General features: G+C 35.1%; 1 protein-coding gene across 4 annotated transcripts in view; it reads left to right on the top strand.

Moving 5' to 3' along the window:
- The window catches only part of IGSF11 (immunoglobulin superfamily member 11), a 219,770-nt gene extending 206,206 nt beyond the window's left edge, over positions 1–13,564 (top strand). For 3 of the 4 annotated variants that reach the window (XM_074301300.1, XM_074301301.1, XM_074301302.1), the window contains exon 7: positions 10,839–13,555. In XM_074301300.1, the coding sequence (XP_074157401.1) occupies positions 10,839–11,283 (445 nt within the window). In that variant the 3' untranslated portion in view covers positions 11,284–13,555. Of the gene's footprint in view, positions 1–10,838 lie in introns of all 4 variants that reach the window. The other variant, XM_074301303.1, reaches the window with a different exon arrangement.
- Positions 13,565–20,309: the final 6,745 nt, after the last annotated feature.

Below are 20,309 nucleotides of genomic sequence, written 5' to 3'. Positions count from 1 at the left end.
TGTCCCTAATGTTGGTATCTTTGGGTTTGTCAAAGATTAGATTGCTATAGATGTACCCTTTTTTGTCCTTTGTATCTAATCTGTTCCACTGATCTACCGGTCTATTTCTTAGCCAATACCAAATGGTTTTGGTGACTGCTGCTATATAATATAGCTTTAGATCAGGTACACTTAGACCACCTTCCTCTGAGTTTTTTTTCATTAGTTCCCTTGCAATTCTCGACCATTTATTCTTCCATATGAATTTTGTTGTTATTTTTTCTAGGTCATTGAAATAGTTTCTTGGGAGTCTGATTGGTATAGCACTAAATAAATAGATTAGTTTGGGGAGTATTGTCATCTTTATTATATTCGCTCGGCCTATCCAAGAGCACTGAATGTCTTTCCAATTATTTAAATCTGACTTTATTTTTGTGGCAAGTGTTTTGTAATTTTTCTCATATAATTCCTGACTTTTCTTTGGTAGATGGATTCCCAAATACTTTATACTCTCAACATTTGTTTGGAATGGAATTTCTCTTTGTATCTCTTGCTGTTGCATTTTGTTGGTGATATATAAAAATGCCGAGGATTTATGTGGATTTATTTTGTATCCTGCCACTTTGCTGAAATTTTGAATTATTTCTAGTAGCTTTTTAGCAGAGTCTTTGGGGTTCTCTAAGTATACCATCATGTCATCTGCAAAAAGTGATAGTTTAATTTCCTCATTTCCTACTCTAATTCCTTGAATCTCTTTCTCGGCTCTTATTGCCGAGGCTAGCGTTTCTAGTACTATATTGAATAGTAATGGTGATAGTGGGCAACCTTGTTTCACTCCTGATCTTACTGGGAAAGGTTGTAGTTTATTTCTATTGCATATTATGCTTACTGAAGGTCTTAAATATATGCTCCTGATTATTCTAAGGAATATTCCATTTATTCCTATACTCTCAAGAGTTTTTATTAGGAATGGATGTTGGATTTTGTCAAATGCTTTTTCTGCATCTATTGAGATGATCATATGGTTCTTATTAATTTGATTATTAATATGGTCAATTATATTAATAGTTTTCCTAATATTAAACCAGCCCTGCATTCCTGGAATAAATCCTACTTGATCATAGTGTATTATCCTGGAGATGATTTTCTGAAGTCTTTTTGCTAATATCTTATTTAAGATTTTAGCATCAATATTCATTAAGGAGATTGGTCTATAATTTTCTTTCTCAGTTTTCGATCTACCTGGTTTAGGTATCAGTACCATGTCTGTGTCATAAAAGGAGTTTGGTAGGACTCCTTCATCCCCTATTTTTTCAAATAATTTATATAACATTGGGACTAATTGTTCTTTAAATGTTTGGTAGAATTCACATGTGAATCCATCTGGCCCTGGGGATTTTTTCCTGAGGAGTTGATTAATAGCTTGTTCTATTTCTTTTTCTGAAATGGGACTATTTAAGCAATTTATCTCCTCCTCTGTTAATCTAGGGAGCCTATATTTTTGGAGGAAGTCATCCATTTCACTTAAATTATCAAATTTATTGGCATAAAGTTGGGCAAAGTAACTCCTTATTATTTCTCTAATTTCCTCTTCATTGGTGGAAAGATCCCCCTTTTCATTTGTAAGACTATCAATTTGATTTTCCTCTTTCTTTTTTTTGATCAAATTTACCAAAGGTTTATCTATTTTATTGGCTTTTTCATAAAACCAACTCTTGGTTTTATTTATTAATTCAATAGTTTTTTTACTTTCAATATTATTGATTTCTCCTTTTAATTTTTGTATTTCAAGTTTAATTTTTGGTTGGGGGGTGAAGATACTTTTTCATCATTAGACATACAGGCTCATGAAAAAACGAGGATTGGAAGATAGATTCAGGAGTTATCTTTATTTATATGATACTTAAACATAGGCTAATTCGGAGGTGAATGATATTGCCAAAGGAACAGATAGAAGAAAATAAAGCAAAAAATAATTCTTCAAGGATCATTTAAAGGGTCATGAAGAGGAGGGAATAAGGAACTTTGTAATAAAAGGGGCTTTTAGCTTGTTGGAAAACCAGAAGAAAACAAACCTCTGGATAGTTGACATAAAAAAAAAAGATCCCCCTATAATCAGGGGATCAAAAGTATCTGAGAGAAGAACATGTTTTTTTAGTGGGAAATGCTACAGAGAAGTCAAGGAAGAAAAGGCCTGATGAGTGAGAGAGAAAAAACAAAAAAAACCAAAGAATTGGTTTGATGAATAGCTGATGTCCCTTTGAAAGAACATTTTCTTTCTCCTTTTTTAAAAAATAATGGTTTCAAATATTTAATTTAATATCTTTCTTTTAGAATTAGAACTATAACAATTTAATAAAAAGAATATTGATCTAAAAAGAATTTATCATTTTTCCAATTTTACCAATAGTCCTAATACAATGAATTATCAAATCAGTGTTAAGTATTATTATTGTCCACATTCCAGATTGATAAATTGAGGTGATTTGTTTTAAATACACATTTTTTTATGAATCATGTTGTGAGGGAAAAATTAGAACAAAGGGAAAAACCCAAGAGAAGAAAAAACAGAAGAAAAAGAAAAAAAAAAGTGAACTTAGTATGTGTTAATTTACATTCATTCTCTATATTTCTGTCTCTGGATGTAGATGGCATTTATACTCAAAGTTTATTGGGATTTTCTAGGATCAGTGAACTGCTGAGAACAACCAACTCTTTCATGATTGATCATTGCATATTCTTGCTATTACAGTGTACACTGTATTGCTGATTCTACTTATTTCACTCAGCATCAGTTTGTGTAAATCTTTTCAGACCTTTCTAAAATCAGCTTGTTCATTTTTTATAGAATAATACTATTTCATTACTTTCACATATAAATTATTTAGCCATTCCCCAATTGATGGGCTTCCCCTCACTTTTCAATTCTTTGCCACCACAAAAAGAACTGCTATAAACATCTTTGTACATGTGGGTCCTTTTCTCTCTTTTATGATTTCCTTGGGATACAGACCCAGTAATAGCACTGCTGGGTTAAAGGTTATGCACTTTGGGCATAGTTCCAAATTCCATAGTTATCTTCAGAATGGTTGGATCATTCCACAATTCCACCAACAATGCATTAGTGTCCCAGTTTTCCCACCTCCACTCTAGTATTTATCAATATTCTTTCCTGTCATCTTAGCCAATCTTAAGAGGTGTGAGGTGATACCTCAGTGCTGTTTTAATTTGCATTCAAGAAAACATTTGGGGGGAGAGAGGTAGGTTATCAGGCTGTTAAGTGGTTTTATGTATCAAGAAAGTATATATTGGAAAAGTGGATATGTGCATAACTTTAAAAATGGTATTTAAAGAGGAGAGCTATAAGGCTATATATAGGTTGAGTAGAAGGTTCAAGGAATGGCTTTTTGAGGATTGGGGATGATGAGAAAGAACAAATGGAAAATGAGAAATTGAAGATAAATGAGAGAAAAATAATAATTGCTGGAGTAAGCTTTAGAAAGAGAGAGAAGGAAAGAAATCATGGAGATGGATGAAGCACAGGTTTTTAACCTAGGGTCCATGCACTTATAATTTTTTTTAACATTTCAATAACTGTATTTTAGCATAATTGATTTCCTTTGTAACCTATATGTTTTAGTTGACATAAAAAAAATTAGTCTTAGAAGTGAGCCATAGACTTCAGTGGCTAAAAGAGTCTGTGACATAAAACAAGTCTAAGGTAAAGAGGTAAAGGGATTAGCCTTAGTAATACATCTTTGTCCAGAAGAAAGAAATAGAGACATAGTATTGTTACTGATATTTTTGGGGGAGGGGAAATTGGTGTTTTCCTTTGGATGGCCTCCTTCTTTTCAATGAAATAGAAGGCTAAATCATTTGCTGTAAGTGTCAGGGATGAGTGGTAAGGAGAGTGTCTCCCAACTGAAAAGTTGGGGGCCTGAGAAAGGAAGAAAAGGTTTAACTGTGGAGAATGGTCTATGGAGTCAGAGGAAATAGCTTGGAGGACAGTCAAGCAGCAGGATGGGCTGTTATTCACTATCAATTTGTTAGGACTTTTTTGGACTTTAAAGTGCCAAATACAATCGAGTCGCTATGATTATTGTATCGGTAGCTTCAGAGACACTTATGTAGGAAGAAAAAAAATTTGTATGTAGTAATTCTTGGCCAACCTCTTGGTCATCATGCTATTAGGGACACTGTGGTATGACTTGTTATGCAATATGGTACATTTCACAGATGTAACATTATGGAGAACAGTAATCACTATTCAGAGAAAGTTTCAAATGTGATGAAATAAATTTATGTATGAGATGAAGAATAGCATCTAGACCTTTCATATGATGGTCTTCCCAGGTGGGATAATATTAATATTCATTTTCCCCATCAGATAGTTTGGATTGAAAACATAATTGGGCTCAGGGAACGTCTGTACAAATTTGTGGATGGTAGAGTCATAAGTTAAGGGAAACAAATATGATTTGAGGATATATTCTTCAATTTTGGAAGTTCCTATCATCTGTCCAACAAACTATTCTTTGATGATACTATTAGAGACAATATTGGGCTCTATAGATTTTGAGTCAGATGTAGCGTGGCAAAAGAAAAAAAAAGTCCTATATTATTATCCATGAGAACTCACAGTGAAATGAAAATAAAGCAAATGGCCTCTTTTTAAATATTGTATGTTTAATGAATGTGTTGAAGTCAAATGAATTAATTGTCCATTTGGATAAAATTTCTTAACAGGGTTGTGTGGAAGAATTAAATGCAATATAGACTATAACCCAATAATGACGGTATCTTTCTCAAAGTAATGTTAGATTTCTTAAGTGTGATTCTTATTATACTCTGGAGTCATTCCTCTCTCTCCCATATTCCTCACCCCCCCATTCTTTGGAAACTCATTATGTTGAAAATTAATTGGAAAAATCTGATTTTATAATAATAGATCTTCACTTGCAGACAGTTTTCTAGGAATACATTTATTTTACAGGTAAATTAATGTCAAGCTAGAGTTAACAGATCTTGACAGTGTAGGCCACATACTTTTTTTTTCTTCAATAATAGTGTTTTGGATATTTGAATTATAGGGATAACTCAGATTTAACTATGCACTTCACTTCGCTTGTGAAGATAATAAGCTGAAGGCTATCAGTGATCATCCAGTTAGCAAGTGGGGCCTAGTTGACAGCTCTTTTTGGTTTTACAGTTAACTGATTATTGTTCCTCTGATTTAGCCCCTTTAAAGATAGAACTTGGACAAAGGTGAAATTCTGTGTATTTATGCTTTTGTTCCTTAAACTAGTTATTTTTGTACCCTTTTGATATATTAAGAAACTTTAATGAGGACAGTGACCATTTTAAGTAACTGTATTATTTTGTTGAGTATAGAACTATCAACAGAGGTTTGTTTTGCTTATTTATTGATGGGTTTCACCTTAACATATGCACAATTTTATTCTAATTTATTTTTTTATTAATTTTTGTCATATTTTAAGTTTCAAAATGTTTCCTTCCTTCCCTCCCCACCTTGCATTAGAGAAGTCCATCATTTGACATGGATTTATAAATATATGTAAATCAACCATGCATTCTTCTGATTATTTATTCTTTCTCTAGAGATAGATAACATCTTCTTTCATAGGTCCTTTGTAGTTATTCTGGATAATTTGGTTGTTCACAGTTGTTTTTCAGACAATATTGCTGTTACTGTATACAGTGTTCTGCTTCTGCTCATTCCTCTTTTCCTTAATTCATTCAAATCTTTCCATGTTTTTCTAAAATCAACCCAGCTCATCATTTCTTATACCATACATGCACAGCTTTAAAGACTTAATATTCCAAACTTAGATGACTTATCATGCTAAATTATTCTGGTTTTAATCAAAAGAAATATATGGACTTAGAATCCTAATACTGGGAAAGACTGAAACAGGATGATCCAGTAAATGATGGATCTTCCATTGCAAGAGATCTTCAATTAGAGACTATGCTTTACCTTAAACAATATGACCAATAGTCATTATAGTCTCTAAATGACTATTGGTCATAATGTTTAAGGTAAAGCATTCTGGATTAGAAGTCATAGGACTTGGACTTCAATTCTGACCACTCTTCTTACCACCTATGTGACCTTGGGAAAATGATTAACATCTCTGGATCTGAGTAGAATAGATTTATGCTTCAGGTAGTAGCTGTGGCAATGATTCTTTGCTGGCTGTCACTATCAGAATTTTTGGTTCAGGTGAGATGATAAGATGGCTTCCATTACAAAATAGAACCTTAAGACAACTTCTTTTCTCCTAGTATGTCCAAATGTTTTCATTTTCATTCTCTATCTCCGTCTCTTTTCCCTTCTCTCTTTATAATCTCTGTATAATATATGTAAAATATATAAAATTATCAGTTATTGTAAGCACATGTCAGTGAAATAAGAAAGGTTGGTGGACTTCAGCTTAATTGATTTTCCAGGGTATGGGACCAATAAGTAACTAACTTTCACAGTGTCATCATAATATATAGCATTTGGTCTTGAATAATTATGAGAATATCTTGCATTTATAAAATTCTTTGATATTTACAAAGCACTTTCTTTATACATGTTATCTCATTTGATCCTCATTATATCCTTGGGAGGTTTGTGCTATTATTATCCATTTTATAAGTGAGGAAACAGCCTGAGAGAGAGAGAGGTTGTACTCTGACAAGGATTGTACATTTAAATGTCTGAGACAGAATTTGAACTATGGTCTTCCTAAGGCCAAATTCCAGTTTTCTATTTGTTTTGCCACCTAGTTGCCAGAAAGCCCCAAATTTGAATTCTGTCTTGAGGCTTCCTAGTTATGTAATCCTAAACAAATTACCCTCTCTCATCCCAGTTCCTTATCTTTAAAGAGGGAATAATCATAGTTCCTGTACCTGTGAATACCAAATGAGATAATATAGCAGTAGGTACAGTGCTTTTGCAAACCTTTGAACTCTTATATAAATGTTTTGCTATTATTCTAGTGGCAACAAAGTAGACCCTCACTGATATCTGAGTTCCTCTCAGGCCATAGTGATTATTGGAGCTAGAAAAGTTCTATTCAAGAATGTTCTTACATCCTGCAAAAGCTGTGCCAAAACTATCAGCCCAAGCTAGGAGAGGAAAACTGGGAAAGCATGTGAGCACACAGAGGAAAGTATAAGCATTTTTGTTTGTTTGTTTTTTAACCAGCTGAACTTTGAACTGGGTTTAAGTTCTGGTTCCTTTACTTATTAGACATATAGCTTAGGACCAGTGACTTTGTAGTTTAAAACCCACTATCCTCATTTGTAAAAAGTTCATAATAGTGCCTGCTTTGCATATTCCATTCTGCATATAGATGATTGTGGTTCTGAGACAGGAACTATTATTATTATTATTATCATTTTCATCTTCATCATCATAATAACTACATTTTAAAATAATTTTTTACTTTCAAAAGTGCCTTCATATTCATTATCTCACGGAACCTCTCTGACTGTTAATGTTCTTTCCTTCCTCAAATTATCTTGAATATATTTATATTTTGGCACATTTTATGTTCCAGCAGAATGAATGTTCCTTGAGAGCAGGGTCTTTTGTTCATTTTTATCTCTGTATCCCCAGCACCTTGCATGGTGCTTGGTACAGAATGTTTATAAATTTAACTGAATTATAAATACAAATTAGAGTGTGGGTGTGGAAATACTTTGCATCTGTAAAGTGCTCTATAGCTGTTATTATAATTATTATTACTGATAAATTGAAATGATTTGATTACCTCTTCAGTGCTCCTGGAATGGTTCTCTGAAGAGAACCATGGTCCTATTTAATTGGCAAGATGGTCTACAATTAAGAATAAGGATAGTTCCATAAGACCAGTTGGATTCTTGATCAAATGAGGTAGCATATTTAAAATGCTTTGCAGACCTTTATGTGCTACGCAACTGCTAGCTGTTCTTGTTCTGAATTCTGGTTACTTCCTTGTATGATAGAGGATCATAGATTATGATATGGAAGAAATCTTAGGCGTCATCTAACTCAACCCCTTCTTTTAAAATTAAGGAAACTCAGACTCAGAGATGTTAATAACGTGCTTGAGTTCATACAAGTAGTAAGAAGAATGACCAAAGTCCTGTGACTTCTAATCCAGAGAGCTTTCCCTTGAACGACACTACCTATGATGTGAATAGTGCTGAGGGAAAGAGGGAGCATCACTTCCTCACACCATACCTGATCTGATTAATCACCTGCAGGTCCACTTGGATTGTTCCTTTGGCCATAGTCAGAGAAAAAGTTAATTGCTTCTTAACTGATGCTACTTACCAAGTAGCTCCTGGAACTGGGATCTTCAACAGCTTCCTTTCTTCTATTCTTATACAAGTTAAATTGGAATAATGTTTGAATTGGGAGATGTCCTGGACAACTCTCAAAGTTCATATCCTACCTTTGTAGGGGAGAAGAGGAATATGGAATTTAAACTGAGAAGGGAGTTTCCAGGTCATCTAGTCCATCCTCAAATGAGGAAACCAGCTTAGAGGGATGAAGTGATTTGCCTGAGGTCATGTTGATATTGGTGATGGTGAATTTGGAGTGCTGGGCTTTAGACTTGAGTGACTTTATCACCTTACCACTTGTGTGACTTTAGGCAAGTCACTGCCCTACCATAATCTTCAGTATGTTTGTTAGGTTATTTTTTTCCTGTAAAAAACTTTCTAAATATCCTGCTCATCTTGTTGTCTATACTTGAATCTTGTGTTTGTGCTTATTTTAGTATACCAAGAATTCATTGCCCCTATTCCTGAAACTTTTCATCCCTTTCCTCCCTGAATCAGCCCATTGCCCACCTTCTTTTGCCATGAAAATTATATAAACCTCCTTCTTGCTCCTAAATTGAGCTGTTTTAGTATTAGGCTGACTCCTATACATGATCATGTTTGTACCTGTTTAATAAAGATCACTCAGCTTTTAAAAATCTCTCTCATCTCTTCCCGCTTATAAATTAAAATGTTGTTTAGGTTATTTCTTTAAGGTCTAATTGGCTCAATCCAACACAATCTAATAAATATTTCTTGAGGGCCTACTATGTTCAGGGCACTGTATTAGGTTTTGGGGAGACAAAGACAAAAGTAAAAACAAAAACAGCCTCTCACCTTAGAGAATTTACATTCTACTGGGAGTTAGAGCGTGGAAACAGAAAACATGATGAAAAGACAGTAATGAAGGGGTAGTGGGTAAGGAAGAGGAGGTGTGATATAAGAAAACCAAGTCTTCTAAAAAGCACTAGTGAGAAGCACATTACAGGCATAGAGGCAATGGCCTATGAAGAAAGCTCCAGGGTGGGCAATGGAATGTTTGAGGCCTGGTAAATAGGCTACTTAAGCTGGAAGATAGAGGACATGAGTAAGTATTACATTTGAGACTGGAACTCTTTTTAAAAAAAATTTTTTTTTTTCAAATGAAGGTTAGCTTTCTTTCCTCCTTACTTCTTTTCCCCTCCCAATTCCCTTTAATTGAGAAAGCAAGAAAAACAAAACCCCTGTTATACTCATGTATAGTCAGGCAAAACTAATTTTTTTCATTGCTAATGTAAGTTTTTGATCTCTTTCAGCTATTGAACTCGGATATGAAAGAAATTCCCATTGTAACATAAAAAGTAAGCCTACACGACACACACACACACACACACACACACACACACACCACAACTTCCAAGGAGGGAGAAACCACCACCTCTCATGCAGACTACTCCATGCTGCAGAAAATTGCATTGGTCAGTTTGTAATCTGATGTTCGTCACCTCCTATTGGAAGATGAGTAGCTGATTTCATCAGGATCTTTCAGAATTGTGATTGGTCATTGTGTTGCTTAGAGTTCCTAAGTCTTTCAGGTTGATTGTCTTTATAATACTGTTAATATTGATAAATTATTCTCCTGGTTTTGCTCACTTCCCTTTGCATCAGTTTATAAGGTCTTCTCAGATATTTCTGAAACTATTTCCTTCATACTACATAGCTTGTTCAGAGCTATTCCCCGCTTGATGAACATTCTCCCAGTTCTCAGTTTTTTGCTCCCACAAAAAGAACTGCTATATTTTTGTACATATGGATTCTTTTCTTCTTTCTTTGATTTCTTTGCAGGACCCAGATCTTCTGAGTCCCTTTTATTTATAAGTCTAAAATGTTGTAGAAGATTGAACCAGAATCACAGAATTTGAGAGTTTGAAGGGAATTAAATGGCAACCATTTAAGTCCAGTCCTGTATGAAAGGAATCCTCAAAGTAACATAAATGATGAGTGGTTGCAAACCTCCCAAGAGGAATGCACCACCTCTCTCAGTCAGATCATTCCTCTTAGGGAAAGCTCTGGTTGGGCGTATTTACTGACATGAAGGTTAAATTTATCATTTGGTAAATTTCACTCATTGCTCCCTTTGGGGCTGAGAGGAATAAATCTAAACCCCTTTCCACATGACAATTCTTCAAGTAATAATTATCATTACTTGATAACTGTTATCACTACTTGAAATAGCTATCATAAATAAATGAATGATAGGGGGGAAAAAGCATTTATTAAGTGCTTACTATGTGTATCCTTTCTGAGTTTTTAAATTTCTGGGCTAATCATGTTCACTTTCTTCAATTATTCTACCTCTGCCATAAGGTCCTTTACCATTCTAGTTACTCTACTCTGGACCCTCCCAAGTATTATCCATGTCCTTCAACCATGGAGTCTTGAACAAGAGAGTTCATATTACACAGATGATTTCAGCCTGGGCGGGAGTGAGCTGAGTTGGTGGGTAATGACAGAACATAAATCTTGATTAAATTCTGAATCATATCATTGTTTCTTTCCAGGGAAGATGACCTTCCCCCGAAATGCACTTCATCTGCCAAAGCTTTCCCCGCGGAGGTCTCATCTTCAGAGAACAACACGCTCACCTCATCTAACACTTACAATAGTCGCTACTGGACCAACAACCCCAAAGTTCATCGCGCCACGGAGGCGTATGGCCACCTGGGGGACCTGCGCCAGTCCTTCTCCCTCCACTCAGGCAGTGCCAATATGCCAGCTGTCTATGCCAATGGGAGCCACCTGGTCCCGCCATCCGTGAAAACTCTGGTTGTGACGGCCAACAAAGCCCCCTCGCCGCAGGCCGTGTCCAGGAGCAACGGGTCCATCAGCCGGAAGCCCCGGCCCCAGCACACGCACTCCTACACGGTGAGCCAGACCACCCTGGAGCGGATCGGCGCAGTCCCCGTCATGGTGCCAGCCCAGAGTCGGGCAGGCTCACTAGTGTAGAGCTGAGAGAGTTCAGGAAAAGAACATTTCATTATAGAAGGGGTAGAATGCTGGAAAGGAGATTGTTTTCTTCATCCTCACATCACTTAAAAAAATACAGTGGGAAGAGCTGAATAGGATTCCACCTTGAGATTGGGGGGGGGGGAAGGAGAGAGAGAGAGAGAGAGATCTTCCAGCATGATGATTCCATTGCTACCCTTGGAGTTCATGGGATTCTTATCACCACGTTGAATCTCATAGATGTGCCAAGCCCAGGAAAGAAGTGGGCGGGTAAAAATCCAAATTCCAGTCCAGATGGGCTTTTTATCTAATCTATACCTAACTTACCTTTTTTTTTTTCTCTTTCTTTCTTTTTGAAAAAAAGACTAAAGTGCCAGGTGGTGTTTGAATAATGAAAACCACTTTGGAAGAAAGGTTCCTTTAGACAAGTGATGTTCTAACCATCTCCTACGGGAAGGGGGTGAGGCAGAAATGGTTCATATTGACCCTCCACCCCCATTCCCAGAGAATCAGCGACAAAAGCATGCACAAAGAACAATAGTGAGAAGCAGGGAGAGAAGGAGGTGGCTTCATCAAGGTTTCCCTTTCTATTTATTTATTTATCTTTTCTCTTGAACCATCTCATATTTAGAACATTTCTCTAGTAGTTATAGATGAATGACCACTTTTTCTTTCTAGCATTGGTTTTATGCCTGAGGCCATCACAGCTGTTTGTTTATTCATTATTCCTTGGGGAAGAAAATATTTTGGAAAGAGGACTATTTTTGGATAGGAGGGTGTGAGGCTGAGCAAGAAAAAGTAGAGGTTTGAGAATCAGTGTTTATGCTTAGTAAGTTAGGTAGCATTTTCATCACCCAAGAGCTGTTTTGTTTTATTTTGTGGTTCATGGCAGTTCAGGGAAGGCCACCTTCCAGGACTGTAGCATTATAGGGCACTTTCTCTTTATAGGGCTGTCTGTGGGTCTCTCTTGTTATCACACTGGGAGAACAGCACATAATACCTCTTGCATTGAGGCAGATTACATAATTTTCACTTGACAGATAGATATTATTAGATGAAAGGGGAGGGGAAAGTTAATTTGTTTTTTAAGGAAAAATTTTATTTTTTGGCAAAGAGAAAAGGCAGAGACAAATGGGAAGATGAGATAATTGCGATGTTTTCCCCGTTTATGATATGCTCCTGCTCACAGTAAGAAAGGTCTGCCCAATCTCTGTGACAGCTCAGGGTTGCCATTTTGCACAGGGGTTTTACCCAAAGGCATCTCACACGACTGTAAAAGTATTCCTTTTCTCCAGAATGAACCAGCTTGGGTCTCTACACAGCCCAGATTCACTGGGAAATTTGCCAACTCTCCACATCATTTTGTGCTGTGTAGACCTGCCCACAAGTAATGTCTTTGCTAACTGTAGAGCCTTAATCAAACCAGATTGCTAAAAGCACAAGCAGCTGCTTCTGGGATGTGATTACTTAATATGTAGCTTATCCAGAATACTGGATCCATAATTCATTTTAAAGCAAGTTCTTCCAGGATGTCTCTTATCCTCCCTTTCCATTATCCTTTTTCATCCTCCCTATCACACACATCCTTTTTGATCAGCATAGTCATCTTTGGATATGGTCTCTTGGGCCATTTTTTTGCCGTGATGTTGTGCCTTCTTTGCACAAAAAAGAAAAAAAAATCCCTTCTGCCACCAGAAAAAATTTTAAGAAGGCCAGACTCTAAACCTCATCCTCTCAGATATTTCAGTATCAGTATGGATTTGGATTTACTTTTGTGTACTACTTATATTATTCCATTTGACTTCTCTTGGCTTTGTAAAAAATCTAAATAAATGAAATGAATGTCTATACTTTTATAAAGTAAATGGAAAATTCTGACATTGTAAAGGAGGCACTGTCAGCTATTGTTCAGGAAGCTGTATCGGTCATTCTGTAGAGAGAGTATATTCTCTTGTATTTCTTTATTCTTTCTAATTGTCTAAAATTCAATAAAAGTTTATTCATATACAAGTGTCATTTTTAAATTTATTTTTCCAACTACATGTAAAAACAATTTTAATATTTTTTTCAAATTTTGAGTTTCAAATTCTCACTCTCCTTCACTCTTCCCCCCACCCTGAATTGAGAAGACAAACAATTTGACATAGGTTATATATGAATGATCATGCAAAACATATTTCCATGAACGTTATCTGTGGAAAAAAAAACAGAAAAAGTATCATATCTGCCTTCAGGTTCCATTAGTTCTTTCTCTGAAATGGACAGTACTTGGCACCATAAGTCCCTCAGAATTGTCTTTGATCATTTAATTGAGAATATTGTTGTTGAGAATAGCTAACATTTACAGTAGATCATCATATAATATTGCTGTTATGGTGTACAATGTTCTCGTTTTGTTTATTTCATTTTGTATCAGCTCATGTAAGCCTTTCCAGGGTTTTCTGAGAGTATCCTGCTCATCATTTTTTATAAAATAGTATTCCATCATAATCATAAGCAACAACTTGGTCAGCTATTCCACAATTGATTTACATCCCTTCAATTTTCAATTTTTTGCCACAATTAAAAGAGCTTCTATGAATATTTTTGTATCAATAGATTATTTTCCTTTTTGTTTTTTATATTTCTCTGTGATTCAAACCTGAAAGTGATATTGTCATTACTTTTTAAAAGAAATCTTCACTGATAAGAAAAAAAATATTCTCATGCCTTTTTATGATGCAAAAATATTTTTCCAGGCTACCCATTGACCAAAGAATAAAATGTACATCCTTTGCCTGACATTTAAGGCTTATTCTAACCTTTTAGCCATTTTTCCTTTATGAATTTCACAGACCAGTAAAATAGGATGAACAGATAGCCAACAAGCATTTATTAAGCACTTTTTGTTTGTCAGGTACCATGCTAATTTCAAGGAATAAAAAACAGGCAAAAACAGTGCTTTCACTCTAGGAGTTACATTATAATGAGATAGAGGGTAAGTAAAGAAATAGACTTTGGTTTGGAGTCACAGTGAGAATACTTGCCCGGAATTCTCTTTAAGTCAAAGCTTTATTTTGCCAAAGTGGGTGGGTCAGGAGGATTAAAGCTTTTGCAGCAAAATTTTGGCCTTAGAAGGATCAGCTGAGGGAACCAAGCAAAGCCTCCTGCAGAAGGTAATATGTTTGAAATGTCTTGAAGAAAGCCAGAGATGCTGAGAGGCAGAGATGAGGAGGGAGAGCATTCTAGACAGAGAAAAATCAATGCAAAAGCACGAGCTGGAAGAGTATATAATTCAGGGTGGCAGGATTATAAAGGGCACATGGATAGGAGCTGTTTTGCTTAAAAACTATTTATTCTCTATCTCCTTCTTCTCAGCTCATTTTTCTGTTGTTCGTTGTTTAATCATTTTTGGTCATGTTTGAACTTTTCTTAGCAAAGATATTGGAGTGCTTTGCCATTTTCTTCTCCAGATCATTAAATGAAGAAACCAAAGCAGATGGGACTAAATGACTTGCAGAGTCATACCACTATTAAATGTCTGAGGTCTGAATTGAACTCAGGTCTTGCCTGGAACTCTATCCATGGACCACTTAACTGGTCTTGTACCATCTAGCTATCATTATGTTTTATGATGCTTTTGACAAGGACGTGCTTGAACCTAACTCTCAGCCCTAGACTAGCTTATGAAAACTTACTAATATAAACATTTTCTAATATCACTAACATAAGTATGTTTAGATTTGCTGGACATGCAGAAGGAGCATTTGCCCTGTAAATTGTTCTTTGAATAGGTAACCAAGTTGCTGTTTTGACTAACTGCTTTTAACAGACCCTGTGGCTAAACTACTGTTTGAAAAAGATTCTGTTATTAGCAGCCTTAGTTTTCTAACATAGCTTGGAGCCCAAATTTTGGCATAAAAGTTTTCTTCCTCCTGGCCCTAATTTCCAATTAGTTACCTGTGCTATTTGGCCTGCCCACTTTGGCAAAATAAAAATTTGACTTACTTAAAGAGAAAACTGTGTGAGTGTTCTCACTCTGATTCCAAACCAAATACTCTCCCTCAGCATCTTCTCTGAAAAATATAGTTAGAAATGACCTTTTAAGGATCTGAATTCCTATTGCATTTACTGCTCATATCACTCATGGCTTTTATGTACACAGAGGTCCTTTTTGGATACCTAGAAGCTAGCCCCCACATCAGCTAGATAAGTGCCTTAAAAATAGGCTTCCAATAAATATTTGTTGAATTAAATTAACAAATTGATTTGGCCAAAATAACGTTGAATGTTTACAATGAAAGAGAGTCCAGCCACTCCTGGAAACACAATAATACCAGGCTGTGTTACTGGACAGTTCATCAGGGATTTAAGTGGGGACCTGGAAGTCTAGTCTCTGGCATAATACTAAGGAAACAGAACCTGGTCCTTGGAGATGCTGTGTGGTAGAGATGGTGTTCTGAATGTGAATGCTACATTAATTATTTATGAAGCATGTTATTTTTTTCTTTTAAAAATGTTTTATTGATGTTCTTTTTACAGGATCTCAGTGTACAGATCACAGAGTTAGAGCTAGAAGGGACCTTAGAGGAAATTTAATCCTAATCCTTCATTTTATAAAGTTAAGATTCAGTGTGATTGTTGCTTAATAATGGGTGATATTTGACCAAATATTTGACCAAACCTATTTCCTCTGGTGCCAAATCTAGCTCTTTTCATTGTAATTATAATAATAATAATGATACTTATTTACTTAGTGCTCGTTATGTGCCAGGCACTTTTACAATTATTATCTCATTTGAGCCTCACAACAACACTGGAAGGTAAGTGCAATTATTATTCCCAGTTTACATATGACAAAACAAAAGTCAAGTGACTTGACCACTATCACACAGTATCTGAATCTGGATTTGAAATCAAGATAGATTCCTGAATTCCTGATTCCAAACTTGACAATCCACTGTACCACTCCCTCCCCTTCTCTTCTCTTCCCTTCCCTCCCCTGTTTTCCCTTCCCTTCTTCTCCTCTCCCCTCCCTCAGATTTTTCAGTGACTTCCCTCTCTCCATAATAGAGTTGTCCCTTGTAACAAGTATAGTGAAGCAAAATTAATTTAGTACATTGGGTATGTTGAAAAATATATGCCTTTTTCAGCAACTGTTGTCCACCACTATTGCCAGGGTGGGACACATGCTTCCAAAACATCAGTTCTTTGAAGTCCCAGCTAACAAAGACTTTATATTACTTTAGATCCTTTTATAAGCAGTGACTCTTGGTTAATGGGTACAAAGACTACTGAAACTACTGTAGACTTTCCAGCAGTATCACATTGAACAAATCACTTAGCCTGTGTTAAGTGAACTAAATACCTGTCTCTTCCTATTTCACAAGAAGGCTGGGAAGATAAATACAATTTTCAGAGGAAAAAGGTGCCTTGTAAATCCAACAGCATTGCTATTTCTAGATATTCCTCACAACTCTCCTGTGAAGTAGGTATGATTTGCCTTATTTTGATGATGAGAAAGCTATGGTATAGTGAATTTAAATTTTTATTCAAAGGAACAAGATTAGGTTCAGTCTAAAGTCATTATTATGTAGCTATTGTGTTCTTAGGCATTGAACTAGTAATAAAAATTTCTCAATCGTATCATTTTGTTTATAGGTAACTATATACATATATTTCTATATATATGATATGTGATATTGTTATTGTTATTGATATGATATTGTTGGCATTTTAAGGTGGCAATATGCTTTCGCATGAGATATTTATAAAAAGACCTTAATACAGTATCTGGCACACAGTAGGCACCATGTAAATGTGTATTATTTTTCTTATGACATTGTACTGTGAGGTATAGCATTATTATTAACTCCATTTTACAAATGAAGGAATGGTAGCTATAGAAAAGTAAATTCACTTGTCTACTCATCATACTATTGATAAAAGTTACAAACTCTATCTATATTCAGCAGACCCAGTGTTTCCCACTGTCCTTTCCCTTTACCTCCTGTCTTCCTGCCATTTCAGGGACATGGGAGTGAGAATCAGTGTCCAGCAAGGAAGGTGAAAGGGCTTTATCTGCCCTGCTATTATGCTCTTCACATCCTCAGAAACAGCCATATAATCTGCTAAAGTCAATAAAGGCTCCTGGCCTTTAAAACTACACCCTTAAGATCACTAAGTCTTTCTATCCACCTTGTAGTATTATATCCCCAACTTAGAATGTGAGCTCTTTAAAAGCAGATACTGTCTTCCTTTACTATTAGCCTCCCCTTAGTACATAGTACTTAATCAATGCTTTTTTATTCATTTATTCATACCACTCCATGTTATCTCTCAGTGAATAATAATGAATCAGGGAGGGCAGTCTAATCTACCAAATTTTATAATTAAGGGAAAATAGTTAACTTTGAATTTTCTGTGCCTTCCACTTTAATTGCTCAAATTTACCTGATTATTGTTAACCCTAATTTACTTTTGGTCATATTTTCAGTTCTGTACATTCACCAGTATCTCAACCGTAACTAAGTATTATGACTAAATTCTTTAATAAAATAGAAGTTTATTGAGTACAGGATTCTTGCATAGCAGCATTTTAGGGGATAGAGACTATTAAAGAGAAAATATAGTTTACCTTCCTAACTTTTGCCCTTTCTTTGTATTCCTAGCTTTGGCAAATATGCCTGGTGCTTAATGAATGTTTGTTGAATGACTAACAGACCAGGGCCATTTTGTTTTTTCTATGTTTCCATAATATTAAAAAAAGTCAGCATGAATTTTGTAATCTTCAGATTTTAATTGGTGAGATAAAACTCAGTTGCATTGCAACAGCCTCAGTGACAAAGGCAAAGCATATTAAATTTCCTTTGTCATTCTTTGTCTATTCTCTTCCTCTTTCAAATGATTTTCAAAAAATAAAATTAAATTGGAATAAATGTAAAGTCATATACTTAGAGTCAAACATTCAGCTGCTCAAGTACATTATGATTACCATTAATGGAGAAATTATAGTCTGCTCTTTTCTAGGATCTTGACCTTATCTTCTTATACCTACTGTTCTTGTGCTCTACCACTGATCCTTTAGTCACATTTATTTAGAGGTTTCTATCTCCTAAAGTGGCAGCCTGGTGGGGTAGGAATAATTTTAATTTTTGTTCCAATTCTGCTATATACTAGTTCAGTTACTTGTGGTAGGTCTTTCTGATATTTGGTTTCTTCATATATAAAATTAAGTGGTTTGACTAGATAAATACTACTGGCTTATTCAGCTCTCTAAATCAGTGAGCCCATAACCCTTCTAAATATAAATATTTTTTCCTGCCAGTCCTGATCCCCCCACTTGGTAGTATACCCCCCTCAGATTTTCCATAGAATACTTTAGCTCTTCCTTGCCTTATTTTTTCCTTACTTTGTATCACATTCATCAGTGTAAATGTTATATCCCCCAGTATAATATAAGCCACTTGAGAGGATATAAGACCTATAGACATAAGGCCTATTTAATTTTTGTCTTTTTATTTTCAACATCTAGCACAAGGCCCTTGACATTCTAAATGAATTAATATACAGAATTTATTCAATAACTTAATATGTTTGTGATTTTGAACGGACTCCCCAATCACTGATGGGCTATTATTTGCAGCAATACAGCTATAATCAATCCTAAAATGTGATAGATAGAAATAATTGTTCTGGTCCCCTGGCTTTGGAAGCATTATATTTCTTTTCAGTGACTGATATGAGTTTTGTTAGATAATGTTATTTTAGACCCAAATGATAAGTTTTAAATATTGAAATATAATTATCAAATATTTTAGATTAATTAAAAAAATAATTACTTTTTAAAATTGCATTTTATTTTTTCCATCACAAACTTCCAATTTCCTTCCCTCCTTTATCCTAACCCCACAAATTGAAAATGAAACACAAGCAAAACTCCTGTTTTAAACATGTATAATTGAGCAAAACAAATATGCACTTTGGCCACATTTCAAAAATTGTCTCATTCTGTATTTTGAATTCTTTGCCTTTCCACTAAGAAGTAGATACCATGTTTCATCATTAGTTCTCTAGAATGATGATGATTGGTCATTATACTTCAATTCCTAATTCTTTCAAAGTTGTTTAATTTCTAATTGTCTTCACTTCACTCTGCATTGATTTATACAAGTCTTCATAGATTTCTCTGAAACTATCCCCTTCATCATTTCTTTTTTAAAAATGTTTTTATATTCCCACTAATCCTTCCCCTTTCTCCTCCCAGATATCCACCATCTATGACAAATAAAAGTTTTTGGAAAAGAAAAAGAAAAGAAAGCACAACTGATTGGTGCATTGAAAAAGTCCAAAAATATGTACAGCCACAAAGGTGTAGGTTTGAGGTACCTTTTCATATTTCTTCATTTGATTCCCATTTAATCTTTTTTTTTAATTTATTAACCATTCATTTAATAATATATAGTACAAGAGTTTCTATCATCCATGGATACTGGTCAGTGGAGTTAAAAATATAGTAAATGAGACAACCTCTACTCACTAGAGTCTTACATTCTAACCAGCGACAACAAGGATATAAACATTTATATATACATATGTACATATATATACATAATAAACACACATACAAATATACATGCATATGTATATGACTATATATAAATAAATACAAAGTTTTTAGAAAAGTAGGGTGCTAGCAGTTGAGGAAACTAGGAAAGACTTCCATAGTAGCGTTTAGACTATATACTGAAAGAAGAAAGAAATGCTATTTGATAGAGATAAAGAAAGACTGCTTTTCAGACATGAACAACAGCTGGTGCAAAAGCATGAAAGTTAGAGTGTCTGTCAAATGTAAGAAGAAAGATGACCAGTTGACTTAAATCACAAAATTTGGGAGTGGAATTGATGGATAATGAATTCAACCAGTACACTATCTTCTGGCCCTGAATGCTTTCCCCCTTTGTCCCATCACCACTCATGCCTTATTAAAGTCCAACCATTGATTATTTTTTCCATTTAATCTTTATACTTTTGTTTCATTTATTTTT

This window comes from Sminthopsis crassicaudata, chromosome 3, assembly GCF_048593235.1.
Source record: "Sminthopsis crassicaudata isolate SCR6 chromosome 3, ASM4859323v1, whole genome shotgun sequence".
Taxonomy (NCBI): Eukaryota; Metazoa; Chordata; class Mammalia; order Dasyuromorphia; family Dasyuridae; genus Sminthopsis; species Sminthopsis crassicaudata.
The sequence above is the reverse complement of the archived record's forward strand: the minus strand, read 5'-3'. Positions and strand labels throughout refer to the sequence as shown.